This window comes from Balaenoptera borealis (assembly GCF_965194805.1).
Source record: "Balaenoptera borealis genome assembly, chromosome: 1".
NCBI classification, from domain to species: Eukaryota; Metazoa; Chordata; class Mammalia; order Artiodactyla; family Balaenopteridae; genus Balaenoptera; species Balaenoptera borealis.
Window position 1 is genome coordinate 51,516,253 of NC_138860.1, and position 23,352 is coordinate 51,539,604.

Here is a 23,352-nt window from a genome sequence, read left to right on the forward strand (position 1 = left end):
TCTCATTGCAGTGGCCTCTCGTGTTGTGGGGCACGGGCTCTAGGTGCGTGGGCTTCTGTAGTTGTGGCACGCAGGCTCAGTAGTTGTGGCTCACGGGCTGTAGAGCGCAGGCTCAGTAATTGTGGCGTACAGGCTTAGTTGCTCCGCGGCATGTGGGATCTTCCTGGACCAGGGTTTGAACCTATGTCCCCTGCATTGGTAGGCGGATTTTTAATCACTGCGCCACCAGGGAAGTCCTACTGTCTAGTTTTTAGGTGGCGATTTATAAAAGGATAGCACTCCAACAATGTTAACAGCTAATTTGTAAATGTACATATTAACTAGAAATGTGTAGAAATGTAATGGAAGTGAGGCCCCCTTTTTTCCTTTTCCTTCTTAAAAGAAGCATTATAGTTATTGAGTCTGTTGCTGTATAAATGATCAATAATATCTATTAAATTGCATCAAATGATTTTATCCCAGTGTGCTAAGATTAATTTTTTACTGTCTTTAAATCTTAAAAGGATTTTTTTCTCACAGGTATGCTTCTTAAGGTTAGATACAGAATTTAATCATAAAATTGTGTATGTAGTGTATTTGTGGCTTGTAAAAGAGTTTTAAAAGTTGGGCATAAGCAGCTGATAAGTTATAAAAAACATATAAATCTCAGGAAAGGAAACTTTAGTTAAAATGATAGGAAATGGAGACACTTTTTTTTTTTTTTTTTAATGTTTGGCTGCGTTGGGCCTTCATTGCTGCGCGCGGGCTTTCTCTAGTTGTGGCGAGTGGGGGCTACTCTTTGTTGCGGTGTGTGGGTTTCTCATTGCGGTGGCCTCTCTTGTTGCGGAGCATGGGCTCTAGGTGCACGGGCTTCAGTAGTTGTGGCATGTGGGCTCGGTAGTTGTGGCTTTCTGGCTCTAGAGCGCAGGCTCAGTAGTTGTGGCGCACGGGCTTAGTTGCTCCGCGGCATGTGGGATCTTCCTGGACCAGGGCTTGAACCCGTGTCCCCTGCATTGGCAGGCGGATTCTTAACCACTGCGCCACAAGTGAAGTCCCTGGAGACACATTTTGGATAGAAAACAGGGATCACCAAAAACAAAACAGCAGCAGTACGTTGTTTCCAAAGAGACCATCTCAGTGGTGCAGAAAAGACTGAACATAGCAGGCTTGAGACCGATAATCCTTAGAACCCACTGCTTACAAGGTTGGTCCTTGGCTGGTGTCTAGGAACTTGGATTTTGGGAGGGTTTCCACCATTCCCAGAACTGTGAAGAGTGGCTCACTGTGTCTAAACTGTTAGTACAAACAATGTGGTTTATGCTCAACACCTACTTTCCTTCTGGGAGTCTGGAATTTTGCTACGTGGTAGGTAGAGGGTGCCTACGTGACCAGCCCCTAAGAAAAACCTTGGGTACTGAACCTCTAAGGAGCTTACCCTGTAGACAGCATTTTACACATGTTGCTAAAACTCATTGCTGGAGGAGTTGTGTCTTTTGTGACTCCCCTGGGAGAAGTCTCTTGGAAGCTTGTACCTGATTTCCTGCAGACTTTACCCCATCTGACTTTTCCATTTGCTGATTTTGCTTTGTATCCTTTAGCTTCAATAAATCATTACTATAAGTACAACTGTGTGCTAAGTCGTCGTAGTGAATCATTGAACCTGGGAGTGACCTTGGGGAAGCCCCCCAACACAACAGTGAATCAGATACAATTATAACTGGAATCTACCATGCTCATGGAAAAAGCCTCTACATGGAAGTATCCAATAGGTAGATGTCATTTTTTTGGTTTAAGTTATGTCTAGGGTAGTAGATAGAATAAACGAAACTAAAAGTAATTTTGGGGTCTATAGGAGAGGGAAGAAAGCTCTTAATCTGTGACTGAGAAACTTCTGTTCAAGGTTCCATTTTTGTGAAGCTGGATCTTGGTGTCAGGCTATCTGCTAAGGTTCTGTACTTTATAAAAATGTTATTCTAAAAGAACTTAAAGTGAGACAACAAATGTGACTCAAAGCACTAAGATGTAGAAAGTACAGGGGTTTTGGAGCTAGACAGATTTGGGTTAGAATTGTGGTTTATTCACTATGTGAATTGTTTGAACTTATTTCCTCATTATAAAATGAGGATAATACCTGCTGTATGGCTGGCTTGATTATTAAACAAGATAACGTATACAAAGCTTCTCCCACTGTCTTGCACATAATTGTCTTAAAAACTGTTAGTATACTTTTTCTGCTCTTCAAGATATAGAGAGATTGGAGAAATGTAAAGGGGAAAAAGGAGAGAACGTGAAGCTTGTGTTTCTCTTCTCCTTATTGGTTTGATGTGAGGTTGGGTATGAAGGTTAGTGAGGAGAGAAGAATCATTAAGTTTTAGAAAATGGAATTTTAAATTTATCTCCAAAATCACCCAGGGGAACTTTTCATAGTTTAAGAACTAAGAATATCATTAAGTACAAAGTCAAGAAGGGGCTAGGGGAAGCATAGAAACTTGATGAATGTTTTTCTGTACCTTTATGGTGAGGTTGCCATGAATTAGTTGACACCTGTGTGTTATCAAGTTTCAGTAACTGATTAAATACATCCAACTTCTATTCTCTCATGATGAATGCTCCCAGGTAATAATGGGACAATTTGGACTAATTTATAGGCATGGTTTCCTATTAGAATTTTTAGAATCAGTGTTTAGAAATAGTGGCATCTTAAAACAGAATTGTATAATTCTGATGTATGTATGTGTTTTTGTTCTTTTTATAACTTTATTTTGAAAGTTAACATTATAGAATAGGTGCAAGAAAAAATTAAGAACTCTTTTACTCTTTGCCCTGTTTTCCCAGTTGTTAATATTTTGTTTTGTTTATTATGTTCCCTCCCTCCCTTTCTACCTTTTCCTCCTTTGCCTCCTCTGCTTAACCAGGAGTATGTATCAAAATCACCTGTAGAATATTAAAAAGAAAAAAAGTGCGTTTCTACTGAACCAAGCAGGTGCATTTACTAGGCTGAATCCCACAGCCTTGAAGTATATCTGCTTTAGTGTTCACTTTTCTCAGTATATTATTATCCCCTGGGTTCCATTATTGCTGTTGAGAAGTTAGTTGTCATTATAATTATCCTTCCTGGAGTCAGTCTATCATTTCTTTTTGGTGGTTTTGTAAATCTTTTTGTCTTTAGTATTTAGCATTTTCACTACAAAGTAACTACTAGGTATAGATTTCTTATTATTTATCCTGCTGGTAATCCTTTGTGCTTTTTTTTTTTTTTTGGCCATGCTGCATAGGTTGCAGGATCTTAATGCCCCAACCAGGGATTGAACCCTGGAGCCCTTGGCAGTCAAAGCGCCGAGTCCCAACCATCGGACGGCCAGGGAATTCCCTCTCTACTTTTTTCTTTTTGAACATTGTTTAGACATACGTTGGACCTTTTGTTCTATTCTCATGTTGCTTAACCTCTGTTCCGTATTTTCAGTTGTTGTATCACTGTGCTACATTTTGTGTATTTCTTCAGAGTGCTCTTTACCTGATCTAATCAGCTATTTAATCCATCGAACTTCTAATTTCAGTAATTATATTTTCCATTTCTGCAAGTTCTATATGATCCTCTTTAAACTGTCTTTTTAAAAACTGTGGTAAAATACACATAATATAAAATTTACCATTTTAACAGTTTAAGTGTACAGTTCAGTGGCATTAAGTACATTCGCATTGTGTAACCATCACCATATCCATCTTCAGAGTTCTTTTCATCCTGCGAAACTGAAACTCTGTACCTATTAAACAATAACTCCTCATTTACCCTTCCTCCAGTCCCTGGCAACCACCATTCTACATTTTCTCTATGACTTTGGCTACTCTAAATACCTCATATAAGTGGAATCATACAGTATTTGTCCTTTTGTGATTAGCTTATTTCATTTAACATAATGTCCTTAAGGTTCATCCATGTTGTAGCATGTGTCAGATGATATTTCATTGTATGCATGTTCCACATTTTGTTTATCTATTCATCTGTTGATGGACCACTTGGGTTGCCTCCACCTTTTGACTACTGTGAGTAATACTGCTATGAACATCGGTGTACAAATATGTCTTTGAGACTGCTTTAATTTCTTTGGGGTGTATATCCAGAAGTGGAATTGTTGGATTATATGGTAAATCTATATTTAATTTTTTGAGGAAGTGCCATACTGTTTTCCCTAGCGGCTGCACCACTTTATGTTTCCCCCAGTGGTACACAGGGGTTCCAATATTACCACATAGTCATCAACATTTATTATTATTATTGTTTTTTTTTTTTTTTTTTGGTGGTAACTATCCTAATGGGTGTGAGGTGGTATATCATTGTGGTTTCAGTTTGCACTTAACTAGTGATTAGTGATGTTGAGCATCTTTGCATGTGCTTATTGGTCATTTATATATCTTCTTTGGAGAAATGTCTATTCAAGTCTTTTGCCCAAAAATAAATCAGGTTTATTTTTTTTTTGTTGAGTTGTTGGTCTTCTTTGACGGTGTCTTTTGTTTCTTCATTTACTATCATCATCCTCTTTTTCTTTAAACATATACAGTACTTTATATATATTGCTGAGTAACCAGTTATTCCAGAGTTTAGCAGTTTAAAACTACCAATATTGATGATCTCATGATTCTCAGTGTCAGATATCCAGAAGTTTCTTAGCTTGGTGGTTCTGGCTCAGGGTGTCTTGTGAAGTTTCAGTCAAGCTGCCGGCTGGAGCTGCAATTATCTGAAGGCTTTTCTGGGGCTGGAGGATCTGTTTCCAAGATGGCTTATGCATGTGGCTGCTGGTGGGAGGCTTCAGTTCCTTGCCCCATGGGCCCCTCTGCATGGCTGTCTGAATGTCCTCATAGTATGGCAGCTGGCTTTCCCCAGAGCAAGTAATCTTAAAGGGAGAGAACAGAATGTCATAATTCCTTTTATGGCCTAGTCCCCAAGTCACACAACTTTACATCCATCTTACTCTATTTGTTAGAAACGAGTCCCTAATTCAACTCAAAGGGTAGGGAATTAAGCTCTGCCTCTTGAGGAGAGGAGTATCAAACACTTTGACAAGGAATAGATGAGAACAACTCTAGTACTGTGTTAATGCTAGTAATGAAGTAGTTTTTAACAACAAACTAAAACTCTAGAGAATAATCTTAGATGACAGAAGCAAAGTTTACCTCTTACAGGTTTAATGGCGCCAGTACTAATAGTATTTACATGTGGCTGGCATTGTTCTAGGTGGTTTACACATGTATCGCTTAATTTTCACAGCAACCTAATAATAGAACTAATAATAGAACTCTCTAAGTAACCTAATAAAATGAGCAGCCATTATTTAAATAAGTCAGTAAAAGGTGAGATACATAGTGCTATGAGAAGCAATAATAGTGAAATTTTACCTAGTCAGGGAGGTTAGTGCTGATTTCGTTGAGATTTGAAGGATGGGCAGTTATTAAATATATTAGTAGATAGGAGTGGGGAAGAGTGTTTCAGATAGTGGGAACAATGTATAAAGACCATGTGGATGGAGAAAGCATGGTAGCATTATTTTCAATGTGTTAAGTATAATTGAAAAGGCTTTGTATACTTGTATTCTTCATTAGATTTTGCTCGATTACTTGCAAAAATATGAAATAGTCATTGTTTAGTTTTATGTATATAGAGTGTCTTAAAATTGTTTTTAAGTCGTTCTTCTTATTCTACATATTATCAGAAATTATGTGGTATGTAAAAACATTATTTTCAAGCCTTTGTCAGTAGTTTCTCAAATTCATTTTTTGTAACCATTAGCTCTTTAAAAGTATTCTGCTTAATATTCATAGTTCGATTGTTCACATTTAGATCAGTGAGGTAATTTGAGTAATTTTCTTTTAATATTCTCCCTTTATCTTTTAATTTTTGTCATATTGATTGTAGTGTGTCTTGGTGTGTTCCTCTGTGGGTTAATCCTGTATGGGACTCTCTGTGCTTCCTGGACTTGTGACTGTTTCCTTTCCCAGGTTAGGGATATTTTCAGCTATTATCTCTTCACATATTTTCTCAGGCCCTTTCTCTCTCTCTTCTCCTTCTGGGACCCCTATAATGAGAATATTAGTTCACTTGATGTTGTCGCAGAGGTCTCTTAAACTGTCCTCATTTCTTTTCATTCTTTTTTTTGTGGCAGTGATTTCCACTCTGTCTTCTAGTTCACTGATCCATCTTGGCTGCTCTCCTTTTTATGGTATTTTGAGTTACATTTGTCATATGTTGAAATGCCCCAGGAACACTTTGGCCATATCCTGGGTTACTCCCATGGAATCACTGCAATACCTCCAGACACACAAAGCCTGAGGCTTCGGACACCCCTGCCTGGCCACACGGGCTTGGCAATCTCCTTCTTCCAAGTAATTTTCCTAGTAAACTTCTTTTGCTTTAAATTATATTATTAGGAAACTGTTAAAGAAGATTGATTTTACATTTCTAAATTCATGCTCAGTTTATATAACAATTCTTGGAAGAGATTATATTCGTAACATTGGAAACAGTATTTTTTCAAGAAACAGATTTGGTTCTGTCTTGCAGGGCCCCTACTGACTTCAAAATTATGAAATTAAAAAAAAAATGTTAACATTGCTTTGGCCATGGAAAAAATCTGCTTTTCAGGTAAGATTTTTAGTGAATTTGTCATACTCAAATACTTAAAAGTTCAATTTAATAACCAAAAAAACTGTTCCTCACCAGTCCACTAGGGGAGACTCCAGTACTTAGGAAGAAAATTCTTAGGAAGAAAATACAGTTGCTACTATAGTTTAAAAATTATCTCTTGCTTAATAAAATTATTACTTTTCTGCTTGCTTACATTAAAAAAAAAAGTATACTTTTTAGGACTGGTTTGGGTTATTAATTTGACAATATTCATCTGTGGAAGAATTTACAGCATTTTTTTCAGCTTTATTAAGGTATAATTGACAAATGGTAATTGTGCATATTTAATTAAGGCATCAAGTTGTATGTTTGTTCTGTTTTGATATATGTTGATGATACAACAGGCATGATGTTTTGATGTGTATACATTGTGAAATGAACACCACAGTCAAGCGAATTAACATATCCATCACCTCACAAAGTTATCATTTTCTTTTTTTTAATGGTGAGAACACTTAAGACCTACTGTCTCAGCAAATTTCAAGTATACAAATACATTATTATTATTATTATTATTATTTTTTTAGCTTTGAGGCATTTTATTATAAAAAGCTGGCACTCATATACATAAATGAGTAAGAACTTAAAATTCATCATACATTTACTTCAGTTTTTAGCTTGACCTTCTAGTAAATCTTTAGCTTCTTTGATTTTGGCTGCTATATAAGGAGATCCTCCCTTGTCTGGGTGATTTAAAAGCATAATTCGTTGATGAGCAGTAAGGCTCACATCTAGTATTTTTTCCCCTTATTGGCAGTAAGGCTTACATCTAGTATTAATGCTGCTTCCCATTTTGTCATTTTGGACTCAGACCCACCTCTGTAATAGCCACCACTGAAGGCAGATTTCGGTAGACTTTGAAAAACTTGTTTTACTTGAGGCTCCATATGCTTCATCCTTGCAAAGCATAACGGCCTGCAAATCCTGCAGCAGCAATGGTCAGTCCAACTGCTACCACTATACTGGCCGTGGTTCCCGCTCGGCTCCTCTGCTTCCACCGGGAGCACGGTTCATCCCACCCCACCAACTCTATGCCTCTACCACAAAGCGACGCGGCCACCACCAGCACGTACAAAACCCCAAATACATTATTTTTAACTCCAGTCACCATGCTGTACATTAGACCTCCAGAATTTATTCACCTTGCATAACTGAAACTTTGTACCCTTTGACCAACATCTCCCAGATTCAAGAAAGCAGTTTAGGCTCTTGTGCTTACTAGGAAAAGGTTATCACACTTAATGTTTCAGAAAATACTTCAGTTAGCCAAAAATTTATTCTTTATTTATTTTTCCTAAGCCCTTTTTTGATTTTGTCTATGATATGATTGTATGAGTTTTCTACATATCCATATCATGGATTTCATTCCTGTATGCCTTGAACATAGATTCTTAGTGACTTTGTCAGATTTAACTCATCAATTCATCTGATTTCTGCTATTTGTAAGTACAACAGGTGGGTGAAATCATGTGCCATCATGATAGCATGCTTTGAAAAATGTTGCCATTTTTCAGACAGTCTGGGATAAGAGCAAGTATATATATTTGTCCATTGAAAATAAAGGTGGTATAGGAATTACTGAGAGTTTGTTTTAATTTGAGCTTGGGTGATGATTTTATAGGATATTATGGTGATAACAGTGTTGGGTAGAAGGACTGTGTTTGACTTACTCATATTGTGTGTGTGTGTGTGTGTTTTTTTTTAATCTCTATTTCCCTAGCAAAATGGGGAAAGACCTATAGAGAGTGTTGGGATAATCAGGCCTTTTAGTTATGCATCTGGTTAGGTTGACTAGCATGACCTAGATACCAGCTGTGTATACCTATGGTAGAATGAGAGCCAGAGTATTCCTATGAACCATTTTTCGCAACTAGTTCTGTAACTGCTGAGTATGGTTAAGTTCCCTGCTATGTACAATGATTAGTCAATAAATGAAATGTGACTGGTTCATGTTTTGTTGTATTTGGACTAGAGGAAAGGCAAAATGTCACAGTGTCACTGTTAGACTCTCTTGCTTTTAATACTTTTTTGTTTGTTTGCAATGTGTGTTTTTTTTTAAAGTAAACAAAAGAAAGACCATTGATAGTGTTTTTGCTTAGGTCCAAACTTAATTTTTATATGACAGGTTCCAACTGATTGTCATTTTTTTCTCTGACTTCAATTGAGGGAGTAATTAATTGTTCCATCTTTCATATAACACTATATAAACTGTTTCTTAGTAGTTTTGGGAAAACTCTTGGGTTTTTAAAAACATTTTATTAAGTAGAGATTACTTAAATGATGTGGGAATATGTGTATGTAGTTAAAATGATTTCATACAGGAAGATTGTCATATCATGTAACACCTAATATTTTAATATACAAGAGTTGGAAAAGTATTCAGCATTATCTGAATCTGAAAATAAAGTGCAGTAGTCTCTTATGTTATAGCTGGCAGAAATCAGTGTTTATTCTTTCAAGTTATGGTTTTATAATTCTGATCCTTCATGATATAATACAAGTATAAAGTCCTGGGAAGGTCCTTAGGTCTAGTGTTGATCTGTGAAAGATTTCATTACTATCGTCATGCTGGGTTTTCTCTTCTGAAGATGTCCTTCTTCACATGGCCTTCATGTCAGTTGAGAGGAGCAAGAGAGGAGCAAGTTTTCAAGAGAACTGGGAGTAACTTCCTGTCTAATTTGGGGATTAGCTGTGGTTAGAGTAGATAACAGGAAGTGACTGAACAGCTGCTTCCACTTTTCCCTTCCCAACCTTCTCACCAACCCCATTACCAGGGCTAGGACTTTAAATTCTGGCTATACTGGAGCATATCTTAGACTATTCTTTGTAATTGCTGTCTTTGGTGACAAAATTTCTGATAACAATGTCCCTGGCAAACAACCTCATAATTAGTTAGTAAAGAAAGGTATTACCACACTTGGCTGTTTGATGGCTGTTTTACCCTCCCTGAGTGAACTAGTGAATGTAGCTAACAACTTGCTAGTGATACAGGAGTAAGAGAACTAGTTAATATGATTCAACAGTAAGGGAACATTTAGGAAGGGAACGTAAAAGTTCTTGTGCGTTGAGAAATTCCTGAAAAACCTTATTAAACTATCCCAGGACATGAATAATGTCGTATTTTTACCACTAGTGTTCCACATCTTGAAAATGCAGAATTGAACTGGGAAGTTTATGTAATTCCAGCATCAATATTACTATCAAATTTTAAAGTGTTATTAAAATTAATAGAAAGTTAACAGATTAATATAATTCAAGATTGAAGTTAACACATTAATATAATAAATGAAAAGTTAACACACTAATATAGTGTTAACACATCAAATAGTTCAAGATTTAAGAGGTATACATTTAATTGTCCCGTATTTCTCTCCCTTTAGCCATCTGGTTCTCTTCTCCAGAGGCAATATTTCCAGTTTAAATACACTTTGAACATTTATTACTTAAAGGACTTCTTTGGTATGTGTGAATAATTAAAGTTGATAGCATGGATTTTAGAGTCAGGTGTTTAAATTTTTCATTTACAGTTGTCCCTCAGTATCTGCAGCATACTGATTCTAGGGCCCTCTGCGGATGCCAAAATCTGAGGATGTTCAAGTCTTATATAAAATGGTGTAATATTTGCGTATAACCTACGCATGTCCTCTGTATACTTTTAACCATCTTGTGATTACTTACAATGCCTAATACAATGTAGATGCTATGTAAATAGTTGTAAATACTGTGTACAGTATTTTCGCCCTAAGAATCTGTGCTGCAAAAAATTATGCTGGAAGCAGTTTCACTGCACAACTACTTGACCATAAGACAATTTTGCCTTAAAAGATAAAATAACAAAAGTAAAAGAGAGACATTAAAAAGGACCTAATGAAACTGAAAAATTGAAAACAAAAATTTAAAAAGACCTTATTATGAAAAATGAAAATACAAAAAATACTTGAATATATTTAAAGTGTTTGGAGATTCATGGTTATAGTTGTATTCGGCTGTATTGGGAATAAAGCGATACTCCTTTCTCAAAGTCGAACGTTGAGGATTCAGGATCTAATGCTGGATGTCAGTTCTTTACAGTATAAAAAAACTTGCTGTTAAGTGTCTTCAGCTCTCCCTAGAAGTAAAATGGAAAAGGGATGCTGCTATTTCTTATCAATATATGTAACGTATATAACTGGTAGTACACATCTGGACTACATTTAAGTGTTCCATCACATGCCCAGCCCTTATATTTCATCATATCATCTACACCAGATTCAGTGCTAAATACCAAAATTTTGTCTACATCACGTTCTTCACTATTGAATAGCAAAAAATTTTCACCATTTTCAAGAAACTTATACTCATCAAGAATCACATGGACTTCCCTGGTGGCGCAGTGGTTAAGAATCCGCCTGCCAATGCAGGGGACATGGGTTCGATCCCTGGTCCGGGAAGATCCCACATGCTGCGGAGCAACTAAGCCCATGCGCCACAACTACTGAGCTTGCGTGCCTAGAGCCCTTGCTCCACAACAAGAGAGGCCACTGCAAAGAGAAGCCCGTGCACTGTAAGGAAGAGTAGCCCACGCACCGCAAGGAAGAGTAGCCCCTGCTCGCTGCACAAAATTGGTAAAGATGGCATTAGAGAACAAGGTGTTGAATCTAAATTAGCTAAAGAATCAATAATTAATGCTCTTGAAGGCTTGTGAATTATTAACTGCCTCTTTTGTATTTTCTATAGCTTGGTAAACTTTTGGTTTTGTTGGGTGGGAAGGATGACTGTGCCCCCCAAAAGATTTGCAAAAACTGATTATCATTTTCTAGTGTAATGAAACCTAAACTGTTGATCAGTTATTTTATCTTTTATGCAAAATGGTCTTATGGCCAATTAGTTGTTCGGCAAAACTTTTTATGGCTAAGTGTCTCATGGTGAAAATACCTAGATCCTGTAAATACAGTATAAATGCTATGTAGATAGATGCTGGTGTGCTGCAAATTCACGTTTTGCTTTTTTGGAACTGTCTGGGTTTTTTTTTTCTTCCCCTGATTATTTTCCGTCTGTGGTTGGTTGAATCTGCCAGTGTGGAACCCATGGATATGGTGGGCCAACTACATTTAATAGTTGCACTTTCTTGGTACTGGGAATATAGCATTGAACAAATGAAACCACCTGCCTTCATGGAGATTATATTGTAGTGGGTAGAGACAGGCTCTATTTTTAAATTTACTATATCATGTGGTGATGAGTTCTGAGAGTAATATAAACCTGGGTAAATTAGAGTGATAGGGGAAATGCTGTTTTGGATTGGGTGGTCAGAGAAAGCCTCTGGTAGGGTGACATTTCAATAGAGAATTGAATGATCTGAAGGAGTGAGACTTAAGACTTTCAGGAGAAAAATATTCCAGGAAGAGAACCATCAAAGGCAAAATTCTGGAGAATATTTGTAAAGCAGAGGTTTTTATCCTTCCAGAATGGTGGAGGAGGCTGGACTGGATAGAGAGGACTGGCTCAGGCGGAGAATGCTAGGAGATAATACATAGAGGGAGAAAGAAGGTAAAAGTTGTGTGTAGGATGGGGATCTATTGGTGTAGGGGGGTTATATTTTAAAAGGTTCAGTCTGTGCACTTTGTGGAAAATAAACTCTTGGGGGCAGAGGTGAAAGCAGAGAAACTAGTTATGAGTCTAAAATAGCCATAGAATATGCAGCAGTGTACTGGATACAAAGAGCTTTATCAAATTTAGTTTGGTGTCACTTCTCTCTAGGATTTGACTTTTACTGTTGAATAATGCGGTAAGAAATGACAGTGAATTCATAATGAATATTCATTTTTAAATGGTAACTTTAGAAATTATAGTTAAACTCTGTAATGATTTAAATTTGTTTGTATAGATCCCCCAAGCATTACTTGCATCTTAAAGAAATATGGTAAGATTCCCAAAAGAACTTCCAATACCTTTTATAGTTATATTACAGTATGTAGTAAATTTTTTTCTTAGGCCTTCCAAAAAAAGGCTATGTTGCAGATTTTTGACAAATATTGGGTGCTATGTTTTCCTCTCCAGTTTGACTAGGTGACTTTTCAAATTTGAAATGCTTTGGTTTCTCCAGCGTGTATCGATATGCTAAAAAGTATTTAAAAGTCAAAATTCTTAGACTTCAAGCAAGTAGGTTGCTAGTGGTGAAAATAAATGGAATATAAAAATGTCAACATGTAAAATTTAAACTTTTGAGTCACTGAGTAATATATCTGAATTTGCTAGCAAACTTCCTATGTTTGATATTGTGGAAAAGAATTGCATCAAAGGAAATAAATCTCAGGACTCTTAATATCTAAATGGGTGAATAAAGGCATTTTGAATCAAAGATGAAATCATGGATAAGGGAGACATAAAGATCAGACATGGTAAAGATGTAGGAAATAGAAAAGCGAAACAGACACTGTGAAGCATACTTAAATATAGTTAGTGTTGGAAGGAGAAGAGGAATAGAAAATGAAAGTAAGAGGGAAAGCCTAGTATATTGAGTTTATGAAATCTTTTAAATAAGGAATTGCTGAATCCAGTCAAGTTTAGGGACTACATTGAAATGACTAGCATAGTCATACACCCATTCAAGAAAGAACTCTGAAAGTGAATTCCAAAAATATTTTATTACACATTATGTAGTTATAGCCTACAAGGGCATTGATAATTTTCTCTATTCTTAATTTCTATTAATTTCATCTGCTTGTATAATGTTCCTGTGACTTATAAAGTAGCTATTAAAAGTTTCACATTGATGGTATAGAAGATAACTTCAGATTTTTTCAAATGTTTACAGAAGGAACTTTATCCAGAGAGGTAGTATGTATTTTTTTTTTTAATAAATTTTATTTATTTGTTTATTTATTTTTGGCTGCGTTGGGTCTTCGTTGCTGCACGCAGGCCCTCTCCAGTTGCGGCGAGCGGGGGCCACTCTTCCTTGTGGTGGGCATGCTTCTCATTGTGGTGGCTTCTCCTGTTGCAGAGCATGGGCTCTAGGTGCGTGGGCTTCAGTAGTTGTGGCACAAGGGCTCAGCAGCTGTGGCTCGCAGGCTCTAGAGCGCAGGCTCAGCAGTTGTGGTGCACAGGCTTAGCTGCTGTGCGGCATGTGGGATCTTCCCGGACCAGGGCTTGAACCTGTGTCCCCTGCATTGGCAAGCAGATTCCTAACCACTGCACCACCAGGGAAGTCCAGTATGTATTTTTATTAATATATTTTCATACCTTTTCTTGGATTTTTATTTTTGCCATAGTCTTTATCTACAACAATCTTTTAGATAGTATAAGGCTACCTTTAACCCCAATTATGTAATAATTTATTTTTATTTCTATTTAAGATAAGAAAATAAGATATAACCTCAGTTTGGTTCATGGAATCATAAGATTTGAGCTGCAAATAACCTTAGGATGATCTCTTCCCCTGCCCCTTAATTTTGTAGATGGGGAAATGGAAATACAGTAAATTTTCATATCTCTGATGGAGAAAAGATTATAACTTAGGTCTTCTGATTTCCGATTCAGTGCTCTTCTATAACATTTTGCCTTACGTTTGTTTTGTATTATGATTTTTTGACTGTTTCAGTTGTACACTAATAAAGACAGGAGTTATCCTTTTTTGTTGTTTAATTGCTGCTTTATGATTATCTTGAGTGCTTTGTGCATACATATAAAGATGCTCTCTTTATATTGAGAAGATGACAGCCTTGATTATCTTCCTCCAAGTGAAAGTCAACTTGGAATTTCTAGGAATACAGTATCTAAACCTTTTAATCTTAATTGCCAGCTTTCTGGTTGTGTTTATTGCTTTCTTATTTATTTTGATTTGAATTAAGTTTTGCATAGTTAATTTTATTTAGAAGAGTTAAGTATGCAAAGTATAAGTGGAAATTTTTCTGTTAAAAGCTTAAAGGCCTTACTAATTTTAATAAGAAGAACCAGTTTGGCTTTATAGGTTGTCTGATTTATGGAATATTTTAGGACATTCATTATTTTTTTGAGGTATAAGTAACTGCAAGTAGATTGAATGGTTTTGCTTATAAGAATCATTGGGGCACTTGATTTAACAAATAGCTAAGGATGTTAGTAGCATTTTAACATGCTTAATAGTTTAAAAAATTAAACAGAGAAAGTATCTTTAATTAATTTTTAAATTTTAAATAATGTTATCCTTAAATTTTTATTGACGTTATTATTTAGCAAGCCAAATATTTACAGATATATAGAAACAAACTTTGTTAACTCCTAACAAAATAGTTACAGTTTCCAAAATTTTGAGGTAATGAGGCTGTTAAAACACCCATAAATATTGAACTCTAAAGCACCCTGTTGGTATGTAAATTGGTATATCTAGTGATTCTAGCCAAAGTAGAGGAAAAAATGAAAGCTGCTTATAACTGAAATGTGCTCTTTGTGGAAGAGTTGTGAAAGAAATTGCTTTCTTGAGCAATGTTTGATACTAATCACAGGCAGACATAGCCAGCTATACTGACAATTGGTTATAAAAATAATAATTGGCAGGAAAAGTCACAACTATCAGTGGCAAAGGAAATAACACCTCACTCCTTAATCACCCAGCATCTGTCTTGAAGGTGATGCACACACAGTGTTTTCCTTGATTGTGAATTTTAACCAGTGGCATTCTATGCAGTATAAATTGTGTTCCTTTAGTCATATCCAATTTGAGTTTTGAAAACTTACTGCAGGAGGAACACCTGTGCCTACCCCATTTACTTGAAAGATTTTAACTGGAAAGCACACTACAAAAATAAGTTGCAGTTATTAATAGATACAGTAAAATACTGCCCTGTAGATAGTTTCCAGTAAAAATAACACAAAACAAATATGCAGTCAAAAAATTTCTGACTAAAAACAGGGTTGTTCGTTATACAGTAAAATTTAGTGGAAGAGTGGTTATATTTAGCATTAGTGTGTATTATTAGACTCAAGTCAGTAGTTTTAATGGTTTAAGAATATAGTCATTCTTGGGACTTCCCTGGTGGCTCAGTGGTTAAGAATCTGCCTGCCAATGCAGGGGACACGGGTTCGACCTCTGGTCTGGGGAAGATCCCACATGCTGTGGAGCAACTAAGCCTGTGCACCACAACTACTGAGCCTGTGCTCTACAGCCTGCAGGCTACAACTACTGAAGCCTGCGTGCCCTAGAGCCCACAAGCCGCAACTATTGAGCCCGCATGCTACAGCTACTGAAGTGTGCACGCCTAGAGCCCATTCTCTGCAACAAGACAAGCCATTGCAATGAGAAGCCCACGCACCGCAACGAAGAGTAGCCCCCACTCGCCACAACTAGGGAAAGCCTGTGCGCAGCAACAAAGACCCAATACAGCCAAAAATAAATAAAATTAAAAAAAAAGAATATAGTCATTTTATTATTTTCTTATTTTTGAGACATCTTTCTTGTCCCTTACTTAAACATTTTGATGCAGTAATTTTCTTGTAAGAGAATACTTTGGAAACTGACTGTTAAATGTAATACATATCTTGTTTATCTTTTTGGTTTGTAAGTTTTATCTCAATTCTGAATATAATGTAGATGTTTAAAAAGTAGTTTTTTTGGAAAATGTGTTTTAAGTTACTGAATCTAGCTAAGCTTCGGTTTCTGCATTTTTAAAATGGGGATAATTTTAGCACTTTTCTACTCATAGGGTTGTAAAGATTTAATGAGATGTCCACTCTCGCCACTCTTATTCAACATAGTTTTGGAAGTCCTAGCTACGACAGTCAGAGAAGAAAAAGAAATAAAAAGAATCCAAATTGAAAAAGAAGTTAAACTGTCACTGTTTGCAGATGACATGATACTATACATAGAAAATCCTAAAGACACTACCAGAAAACTGCTAGAGCTCATCAATGAATTTGGGAAAGTTGCAGGTTACAAAATTAATACACTAATCTGTTGCATTTCTATACACTGACAATGAAACATCAGAAAGAGAAATTAAAGAAACAATCCCATTTACCATCGCATCAAAAAGAATAAAATACCTAGGAATAAACCTACCTAAAGAGACGAGACCTGTACTCCGAAAATTATAAGATGCTGATGAAAGAAATGGAAGACAACACAAACAGATGGAAAGATGTGCCATGTTCTTGTATTAGAAGAATCAATATTGTCAAAGTGACTGTACTACCCAAGGAAATCTACGGATTCAATGCAATCCCTATCAAATTACCAGTGGCATTTTCCACAAAACTAGAACAAAACATTTTAAAATTTGTGTGGAGACACAAAGGACCCCCAATAGCCAAAGCAATCTTGAGAAAGAAAAATGGAGCTGGAGGAATCAGGCTCCCTGACTTCAGACTATACTACAAAGGTATAGTCATCAAAACTGTATGGTACTGGCACAAAAATAGAAATATAGATCAATGGAACAGGATAGAATGCCCAGAAATAAACCCATACATCCATGGCCAATTAATCTATGACAAAGGAGGCAAGACTGTACAATGGTGGAAAGACAGTCTCTTCAACAAATGATGCTGGGAAAACTGTACAGCTACATGTAAAAAAATGAAATTAGAACATTCTTTAACACCAGACACAAAAATAACTCAAAATGGATTAAAGACCTAAGTGTGAGACTGGACACTCTAAAACTCTTAGAGGAAAACATAGGCAGAACACTCTGACATAAATTGCAGCAAGATCTTTTTCGATCCATCTCCCAGAGTAATGGAAATAAAAAGAAAAATAAAATGCGACCTAATTAAATTCAAAAGCTTTTGCACAGCAAAGGAAACTGTAAACAAAGTGAAAAGACAACCCACAGAATGGGAGAAAATATTTGCAAATGATGTGACCGACGAGGGATTAGTCTCCAAAATTTACAAACAGCTCAAGCAGCTTAATATCATCAAAACAAACAACCCAGTCAAAAAATGGGCAGAACTAAATAGACATTTCTCCAAAGAAGACATACAGATAGCCAAGAGGCACATGAAAAGATTCTCAGCATCGCTAATGATTGGAGAAATGCACATCAAACCTACAATGAGATAGCACTTCACGCCAGTCAGAATGGCTATCATCAAAAAATCCATAGCCAATAAATGCTGGAGAGGGTGTGGAGAGAAGGAAACCCTCCTACACTGTTGGTGGGAATGTAAACTGGTACAGCCACTGTGGAGAGCAGTATGGAGGTTCCTTAAAAAATTAAAAATAGAACTACCATACGACCGTGCAATCCCACTACTGGGAATATACCCAGAGAAAACCATAATTCAAAAAGACACATGCATCCCAGTGTTCATAGCAGCACTATTTACAATAGCCAGGACATGGAAGCAACCTAAATGTCCATCAACAGAGGAATGGGTAAAGAAGATGTGGTATATATATACAATGTAATTTTACTCAGCCATAAAAAGGAACGAAATTGGGTCATTTGTAGAGACGTGGATGGACCTAGAGAGTGTCATACAGAGTGAAGTAAGTCAGAGAAAAACAAATATTGTATATTAATGCATGTATATGGAATCTAGAAAAATGGTATAGATGATCTTATTTGCAAAGCAGAAATAGAGACACAGACATAGAGAACAAATATATGGATACCAAGGGGGAAAGGGGTGGGTTGGGAGGAACTGGGAGATTGGGATGACACATATACATTATTGATACTATGTATAAAATAGACAACTGAGGGGAAAACACTCTATAGCACAGGGAACTCTACGTAATGCATTGTGGTGTCCTAAATGGGAGGGAAATCCAAAAGGGAGGGGATATATGTATATGTATGGCTGTTGCATTTTCCTGTGCAGTAGAAGTTAACACAACATTGTAAAGCAGCTGTACTCCAATAAAAATTAATTAAAAAAAGCAAACAGGGCTTCCCTGGTGGCGCAGTGGTTGAGAGTCTGCCTGCCAATGCAGGGGACACGGGTTCGAGCCCTGGTCTGGGAAGATCCCACATGCCGCGGAGCAACTAGGCCCGTGAGCCACAACTACTGAGCCTGCGCGTCTGGAGCCTGTGCTCCGCAACGAGAGGCCGCGATAGTGAGAGGCCCGCGCACCGCGATGAAGAGTGGCCCCCGCTTGCCACAACTAGAGAAAGCCCTCGCACAGAAACGAAGACCCAACACAGCCAAAAATAAATAAATAAATAAAAATTAAAAAAAAAAAAATCTTTAAAAAAAAAAAAAAAAGCAAACAAACTAAAAACAGAGCTACCATATGATCCTGCAATCCCACTCCTGGGCATATATCTGGATAAAAACATGGTCAGAAAGGATACATGCACCCCAATGTTCATTGCAACACTGTTTACAATAGCCAAGACATGGAAGCAACCTAAATGTCCATTGACAGAAGAATGGATAAAGAAGATGTGGTATATATACACCATGGAATATTACTCAGCCATTAAAAAGAATGAAATAATACCGTTTGAGAAATATCGTCTGATATTGCTTATATGCAGCATCTAAAAAAGAAGTACAAAAAAGATACAAAACAGAAACAGACTCACAGACTTACAGAATGAATTATGGTTACCAGGGGGGAAGGGTGGGATTGACAGGTACACACTGCTATATTTAAAATGGATAACAGACAAGAACCTACTGTATAGCACAGAGAACTCTGCTCAATATTATGTAACAACCTAAATGGGAAAAGAATTTGAAAAAGAATAGATACATGTGTATGTGTAACTGAATCACTTTGCTGTACACCTGAAACTAACACAACATTGTTAATCAACTATGCTCCAATATAAAATAAAAAGTTAAAAAGATTCAATGAGATATGCGTATTTTGGTTGGCACATAATAGGTATATTGGTTAAGAATGTAGACTTTCTGCGTTAAATCCCACGTCTGCTACTTATTTAGTTGCATGACCTTGTAAAAGTTATGTCACCCTTCTTAATCTCTTTGTCCCGTCCCCTTGGGTCTTCCTTTTCCATAAAGTACAGCCTGTGTTTGCAGATGAGTCATTTTCTCAGCCTGTTTCCTCCTCATAGAAATGTGGGGAATCCAAAGGCCTGTTTTCATTTTATACTATCTGTTCTCTTTATTTCAACCTGGCAGTGTTTCTGCTAGTACAGTTTTTATGATAGGAGAAGTTACAGCATTTTCGTATATACTTCATATGCTCATGGAAGTGATCTAGTAGAAAGGAGGAGAGGGAGATATTGATGATATAGAAGAGAGCAGAAGAATTGCTGGAGCTGATATTGAAAAGAGAACAGATAGTTGTTCATTTATTATAACAAGAAGGAAGGCAGAGCATTTAGGTGCAGATAGCTGCTGATACTGTGGGTGGATATGGTGGTAATTCCTGGAAATTCTAATCCCTTTAATTTTCTGAGCAAAGTTATCGGCTGAGGGCAAAAAAGGGGATGGAAGAAGGCATTAGAAGTTTGAGAAGAGAGGAGAGCGCATATAATTGTCATTTAGAGAAATGCGAGAGTGAAATGGCCTAGGAAAATACAGTATTATTCCCAGGCAGAATTAAGGGCTTACTTGAAGTTAAAGGTCATGAGTTAAAAGTGTCACCAGTCAGCTTGGTTGTGTGTGTGTGTGTGTTTTTCCTCCCTCCATATTGATTTTAGGAGTAGGAGAATAGAGAATTTAATTTAATCAAGCTTGTGATTTTGCAAAGTGAGTGTATCCAAGTGAGAGGGGAGCAAGTGATTATGTTTATGGATCATGGAACTTAAACTGGATAAAGAGAGAAGAGGGGACTTCAAGGGGTGAGGGACAATGAAAAAATAGTTGAGTCGGTAGATTTGAGGTCCTGATGGGATCAAATTATGATAAGAGTTCATGTACTGGAAGGAATGAGTTAGTAAGCTAGAATACGTATTCAAAATGGGTTGTGTTAAATTTAGATTATTGAGAAGGGTGCATTGCAGCGTGTGGCTGAGGTAAGGTTACATTTAGTTCTTTGATCGTCACAGCAACTCTATAATGTAGGTAGTGTAAGCATCATTGCTCATGTTTTATAGATGAACAGACTGTAGCTCAAAGAGGTTGGACAATTTCCCCAAGGTCACAAAGCTAGTAAGATGGCTACCTAGGACTCAAACTCCATTACTCTGACTCTCAGTACTCACTCCTCTACCATACTAGATCAAGTTTCTGAAAGATGGTGACTTGTTATCCTCTCTTTGAACCTAAATGGCAGTCTCAAGTCAAGACTTTTGAGAAATACACATGAAAAAAATTATTTTCCTCTTCAGGAATCTTCAGAGACTAACATAGCGATAAGGGTGATGTTAGAGGGGTTCATTGCTACTGTTATTACCTAACTGATCTTACTGAACACACACACACACACACACACACACACACACACACACACACACACACACACACATATATACATATTAGATGCTTAAATAAGACAGTTTTTTGTTTAAACTTCCTTTTGTAAGGGGGCTTAGGGTGGGTGGGGGACAGGACAAGTAGGAATGTACTATTGTTTCAGCAGCATGCCTGGACAGACAGCTGTGCTGTTAGAATGTGTCTGCCCAAATTCATGTGCATTCTTTATGGTGGCAGTTTGCACCATGGCAAGTCTCTAGGAAAGGATAGTGGGCTACTGGATGGTGTCCATTTGGGATATGATTCTCCTCTCTCCCCTAGTAAGATAGTAATTATCATACTTTTTCTTTGTGGTCTTAAACATTTTGCTTTGTGGTAGGAGGCAGACTTTGAAGAGTTCTTTAATTGTGAAGGAAGAATGAGGGAATTATAATTAAGTATAGTATGAACTAATGTGTTTACATTTTTGTGAAATGTTTGCCAGAGTAGAAAAAATAGGGTGCCTAAATTGCAGTTGTTTTTTCTTCTCTTTTTTTAAAAATTATTTTTAATTGTGGTAAAATACATACAACATAGAATTTACCATCTTATCAGGTAATGTTTTAATATGCTCTAGTTTTATTTTGTTAATATAATATTCTGTTTAAAATTAGTAGTTCCCTGTGGATGGCCCTTATGAATTTTGGCCAGAGGAATTCCTCTACATTACCACTCTTCTGTCTTCTACCTGCTACTGGTATGGAAGCTTTGTACCCCATTAGAGTGGAGTCTGGTGACAGAACAAGAGAAGTAGTAGACTTTAGCTGCTGATGTTCATACAGTATCTTTGAAACATGGGTCATATCAGCTCCTTCCTTCTTTTCCCTTTGAAGTCTTCATGCCAGCTCCTCAGAGAGATTGTATAGGAAAGCCTGAATCAGAGTGTATTGATCTTGATCAGAGTGTATCTGATCTTGTCATTTCCTTAAGAGCTTTCATTGATTTCTTACCATCTTCAGGATGAGGTCTAAACTCCTTAGCAGAGCATCCAAGGCTTTCATAATCTGGTGCCTGCCTAGTCTCATACATGCTCTCTAGGCTTCAGCCATACTAAAATACATGTTGTTCTCTAAACATGGTCTGTGCCTGGCAAGTAGTAGGTAGTCTAGAAATATTTCTTGAAAGAATGAAAAAAAAATACATATATGTATGTATGACAGTTGTACTTTTTTACATGCTAACATGCTGACTTTTATTCCACGGCTAACTCTTGGCTTTCCTTTAAGACTCAGACCAAGAATCCTCTTTTAAGAGGCCTTCTCTGCTTTTGGCTATACTAGTTGACACTCCTGCTCTATGATACCAAAACATTCAGGCCACATCTCTGTATGTAACCATGATAATTACTTTTTTATTTCTCCCACTAGTATGTGAGGTTCTTGAGGGCCAGGGATCATGTCTTATTTACCTCGGTACTCCCTAGCTCTTGGCTTACTCTTCACAGATACTTTCTATTACAGGAAGCTTTTAAGATAGCTGTTGCTCTTGTTTCCTAATATTTACATTATGTAGCATTATATATTGAATATTCCTGGCTTTTAAATTTCACTTCTTCGCCTTCCCAAACCGAAAATTGCTTCGACACTTGACTTATGAAATAATCAGTATTCCAGTGAGTATGTGTCATAAATCAAAATCAGTATAATATGATTGCTTATTATGGGATTGGGATGTTAGGTAGGAAGATTAGAATTGCAGACTTCATCTTCATGTGGAGGAATTATCCGAGCTCTTTAAATAATTGAACAAGATTATGTGTCTTACCCTTCTAGATCAGTACATCTGAGTTTGCACATTTTAAATTGGTGATTCATTATATTGTTCCTACTTAAGATGTAACTATTGTTAATGCATTTGTGTTTCCTAATTTCCACTCTCTTTTTGTCAATCTTGCTTTCCTTCCTATTCTTGACGTCAAAAGTTGTCATCTGGGTGTTCCTTAGAAATAATGACTTAGTCAGTGGGTGATACATGTTTGTTTTTACAAGAAGGCTTTATGATAGATGTTCTTCCTTTTTAGAGTCCAGAATCTTAATCATTTTACTGTAAGTTTTTACTCTTTCTGCTACTAAATTTAGTTGTGAAATCATTAGGTGAAACAATATTCAAGGAGAGTATAAGCATACTAAAAATGTCTTGGATTTTTTGGCATGAATCTAGGTACCATAAATATTTATTATATAAACAGCAACTGTGTGAAAACCGGAATTTATTTAGATTTATTTAAATTTATTTATTTATTTTTGACTGCATTGGGTCTTCATTGCTGCACGCAGGTTTTCTCTAGTTGCGGGGTCTACTCTTCGTTGTGGTGCATGGGCTTCTCATTGTGGTGGCTCCTCTTGTTTCGCAGCATGGGCTCT

The 23,352-nt window shown here is 36.8% G+C and overlaps 1 protein-coding gene and 1 pseudogene across 7 annotated transcripts in view; one reads left to right on the forward strand and one right to left on the reverse strand.

Annotated features, from left to right (window-relative positions):
- The window catches only part of ABL2 (ABL proto-oncogene 2, non-receptor tyrosine kinase), a 117,441-nt gene that overhangs the window by 22,738 nt on the left and 71,351 nt on the right, over positions 1 to 23,352 (forward strand). For 2 of the 6 annotated variants that reach the window (XM_082378389.1, XM_082378391.1), the window contains exon 2: positions 6,536 to 6,616. The exons of the other annotated variants lie outside the window; for them this stretch is intronic. In XM_082378389.1, the coding sequence (XP_082234515.1) occupies positions 6,595 to 6,616 (22 nt within the window). In that variant the 5' untranslated portion in view covers positions 6,536 to 6,594. The remainder of the gene's footprint in view (positions 1 to 6,535; positions 6,617 to 23,352) is intronic. 6 annotated transcript variants of the gene reach the window in all.
- LOC309633625 (mitochondrial import inner membrane translocase subunit TIM14 pseudogene) lies at positions 6,627 to 16,310 on the reverse strand (annotated as a pseudogene). Its single transcript has one exon. The product of its transcript is annotated as a mitochondrial import inner membrane translocase subunit TIM14 pseudogene (transcript).